This window comes from Trichechus manatus, unplaced genomic scaffold (assembly GCF_000243295.1).
Source record: "Trichechus manatus latirostris isolate Lorelei unplaced genomic scaffold, TriManLat1.0 scaffold00057, whole genome shotgun sequence".
NCBI classification, from domain to species: Eukaryota; Metazoa; Chordata; class Mammalia; order Sirenia; family Trichechidae; genus Trichechus; species Trichechus manatus.
In genome coordinates, this window is record NW_004443993.1 from 15,537,543 (window position 1) to 15,540,493 (window position 2,951).

Here is a 2,951-nt window from a genome sequence, read left to right on the forward strand (position 1 = left end):
GTGTATGGGCTCAGGGGGGCACTGGGCCGATAGGGTGTATGGGCTCAGGGGGGCACTGGGCCGATAGGGTGTATGGGCTCAGGGGGGCACTGGGCTGGGGGGCTGGCCTGGCTGAGGGGGAGTGCTGGGCTGATTGGAGGGTACCTGGGATGAGGAGCGGGATGCTGGGGCTGGGGCTCTGAGAGGTGTGGACAGGGCTGGGGATGGGTGGTGCCTGGCCTGGGGTTGTAGGGGGGACATGGAAGGTGCTGGGGGGCATTTGGGCTGAGCGGGGGGACATCTGGATTGGGGCTGTGGCTGTGGCAAGGGGACATGGGTGGCACTGGGGCTGGGGGGCACTTGGACTGAAGGGTGTGCCAGGGCTGGGGGAGATGGCTGGGGCCTGGGTTGTGTCCCCTCCCTGCCTCAGCCCCATCCCCTCCCCGACCCCCCTTGGTCTCCAGGCGGCCCAACACGCTGAAGCAGAAGAACGGCTTCCCGCCCAACTTCATCCACTCACTGGACTCCTCCCACATGATGCTAACGGCCCTGCACTGCTACAGGTGGGCCCCCCGGGACTCTGCGCACCTTGGGATCTGCCTACACGGGGGCGGGGGGGGGGAGGGAGACAGATCTCAAGGCGAAGACCGCTAGTGGGCGCTGTGTGAGCTGAGGGGCCATGAGGTCCGGGACAGAGGGCGCAGCATGCGCTGAGGCCTGATTGGCGGGGAAGGGACTGTCATCCGGTCCAGGGGAGAGGGATGGAGGCTGTTACTCTGAAATGCCCCCTGGGGGGTTCCAGCAGGACAGAACTGTGCTTTGAGAGGGTTCCTCTGGCTCTGTGGAGAGAGCGGGCTGGGCACCCATCCCAGCGCGTGCAGAGTGTGTGCTGTGTGGTGCAGTGAGAAGGGGGGTCCTGGGTGCTCAGACTGTTTCTGATGTGCAGGGTGAGCCCGTCCCCACAGGTGGGGCGCGGGAAGAGCACGGTGTGGACAGTTGGCATCCTGTTCCGTGGTGGGTGGTGGCAGCTGGACCAAGAGCTGGGGTTCAGGGGGACACTCTACCCTGCTCTTGTCTCTGCCTGGGTGGGACAGTACCCCTCCCTCTGAGGCCGGGAGGCGGGAGAAGAGGCTGGTGCTGGGGGCAGTGTCAGCCGCCCCCAACAGGGAGCTGGGAACTGGGCCACCCTTTGGGGTGGAGGTCCGTGAGCAGTCTTTCCTGCCTCCACCTCAGAGGGCGTTGGAACAGGGACTCTCTGTGAGGGAAGGTCAGGGTGGGGGCATGGGTGGGGCTGTCAGTGGGGAGGAGCTGGGGGCTCCGACCTTTGTAGGGGGCTGGGGGTGGGGGGGTGGCACTCAAGGAAGCTGTGGTTGCTGGGTTGTGGGGAGAGGTGGCCCAGGAGGGGCCATGCTGTGGGGGCATGGGCGTGAACCCCAAGTCAGCTGCTCCTCACCAGCACCCCCTACGGCAGGAAGGGCCTGACCTTCGTCTCTGTCCACGACTGCTTCTGGACCCACGCGGCCGATGTCCCTGTCATGAACCAGGTGCCTGTGCTCCCTTCTCCCACCCCACGGGGTCAGACCCGTACCCCCACTGAGGTGAGGGGACAGCCCTGTCCCCAGATCGCTGCTGCCCCAACTTGGGGCCCTGCCCCCCACCCCCGAGCACCAGTTCAGGCCGAGTCCCGGCACCCACTGGGGAGTCGCTTGGGGGGGAGGGGTGACCCTGCCCCGCCCCCACAGCGCAGGCGCCTGACTCCCCCTTTGACCTCCCAGGTGTGCCGCGAGCAGTTCGTCCGGCTGCACAGCCAGCCCATCCTGCGCGATCTGTCCCGGTTCCTGGTGAAGCGGTTCTGCTCCGCCCCCAGGTGAGGCACCTGCCCCGAACCGGGGTGTCAGTGTAGCCCGGGACCCCCGTGTTCCCACCCAGCTTCACCCCCACCCTGCGCTCCCCGTTAGGTCTCAGAATTTCTCCAAGAACATCCAGATGCGCAAGCTGTTCCAGACACTCCTGGCGCTGCCGGAGACAGGTGGGGCCGCGCCGAGGGCGGACAGGGCGGGAGCTCAGGGCACACCTTGGTGTGGGTGGGGGCGGGGCGCCCCAGGCCCCCTCCCCCCCTCACGCAGTGCCTCTCCCGCCCTCGGCAGGGACCTTCGACCTGGAGCAGGTGAAGCAGTCCACGTACTTCTTCAGCTGACGCCGGCCCCACCCCCTCCACGTCCCTCTCCGCGCCTGTCCCCGCGGGCCGCATCCTGGCCTGTACCACAGTGTAAATAAATCTCAGTCACCATCCACGGGAGCGTTGCCTCGAGGACGAGCTCTGGCGGCGCGAGCAGTCACACCAGGCGGCGCCAATGCTGTCGTTTATTGCGCGGAATGGGGGTGCGGGGTTAGTCGGGCGTGGGGGCCGCGGTGGGGCGCTGTGCCTCGGCTCCGGTCAGTACATTCAACGGGGCGGCGGCGGGGGACCCCGGCCTTGCCCCCACACCTGGGCACAGGCGACCGGCCCTGCCCCGGTGCCTATAGGGTGCCGGTCGGCTCACTCTGGGAGTCACCGCGGGGCACACGGACACAGCCGGGCGGTTATTGCGTGACGGTGATGGGGCAGCGGGAAGCCGGCGGGCAAATATTGCACTTTAAAAAAAACCCTCCTCGGACGACGGGCCACCTACGAGGGTGGGGGCAGGCGGGACACCCACGGCCATTTCCTCTCGGCCACGGGCCCCATCCCCGTCTACAGTGGGGGAAGTGAGGCACCGAGGTGAAGGGAGCCCCCTACCACGCACGCGCTGCCGCCGGGACAGGGGCGATGGGGGTGGGCGCAGGGCGATGGGGGGGCCGGCTTGGGGCAGCGGGGACTGTCCGGCCTTACCCGGGCCGCCCGACCGACTAGGCTACCTACGTCTCTATGGCTTGTGGGACGGGCGGGCGGGCGGGCCGGGGCAGCGCGGAATGGCATGGCTTTGGTCTGA

At 67.9% G+C, this 2,951-nt stretch overlaps 2 protein-coding genes across 2 annotated transcripts in view; one reads left to right on the plus strand and one right to left on the minus strand.

Moving 5' to 3' along the window:
- POLRMT (RNA polymerase mitochondrial) overlaps positions 1-2,176 on the plus strand; it is a 15,107-nt gene extending 12,931 nt beyond the window's left edge. Inside the window, exons 16-20 of the mRNA XM_004378532.2 lie at positions 351-542; positions 1,451-1,523; positions 1,755-1,846; positions 1,938-2,008; positions 2,127-2,176. Of these exons, the coding sequence (XP_004378589.1) occupies positions 351-542; positions 1,451-1,523; positions 1,755-1,846; positions 1,938-2,008; positions 2,127-2,176 (478 nt within the window). The remainder of the gene's footprint in view (positions 1-350; positions 543-1,450; positions 1,524-1,754; positions 1,847-1,937; positions 2,009-2,126) is intronic.
- Positions 2,177-2,647: 471 nt separating this feature from the next.
- HCN2 (hyperpolarization activated cyclic nucleotide gated potassium and sodium channel 2) overlaps positions 2,648-2,951 on the minus strand; it is a 27,166-nt gene continuing 26,862 nt past the window's right edge. The window contains exons 14-15 of the mRNA XM_004378697.2: positions 2,766-2,821; positions 2,648-2,713 (exon numbers count right to left, since the gene is read on the minus strand). Of these exons, the coding sequence (XP_004378754.2) occupies positions 2,648-2,713; positions 2,766-2,821 (122 nt within the window). The remainder of the gene's footprint in view (positions 2,714-2,765; positions 2,822-2,951) is intronic.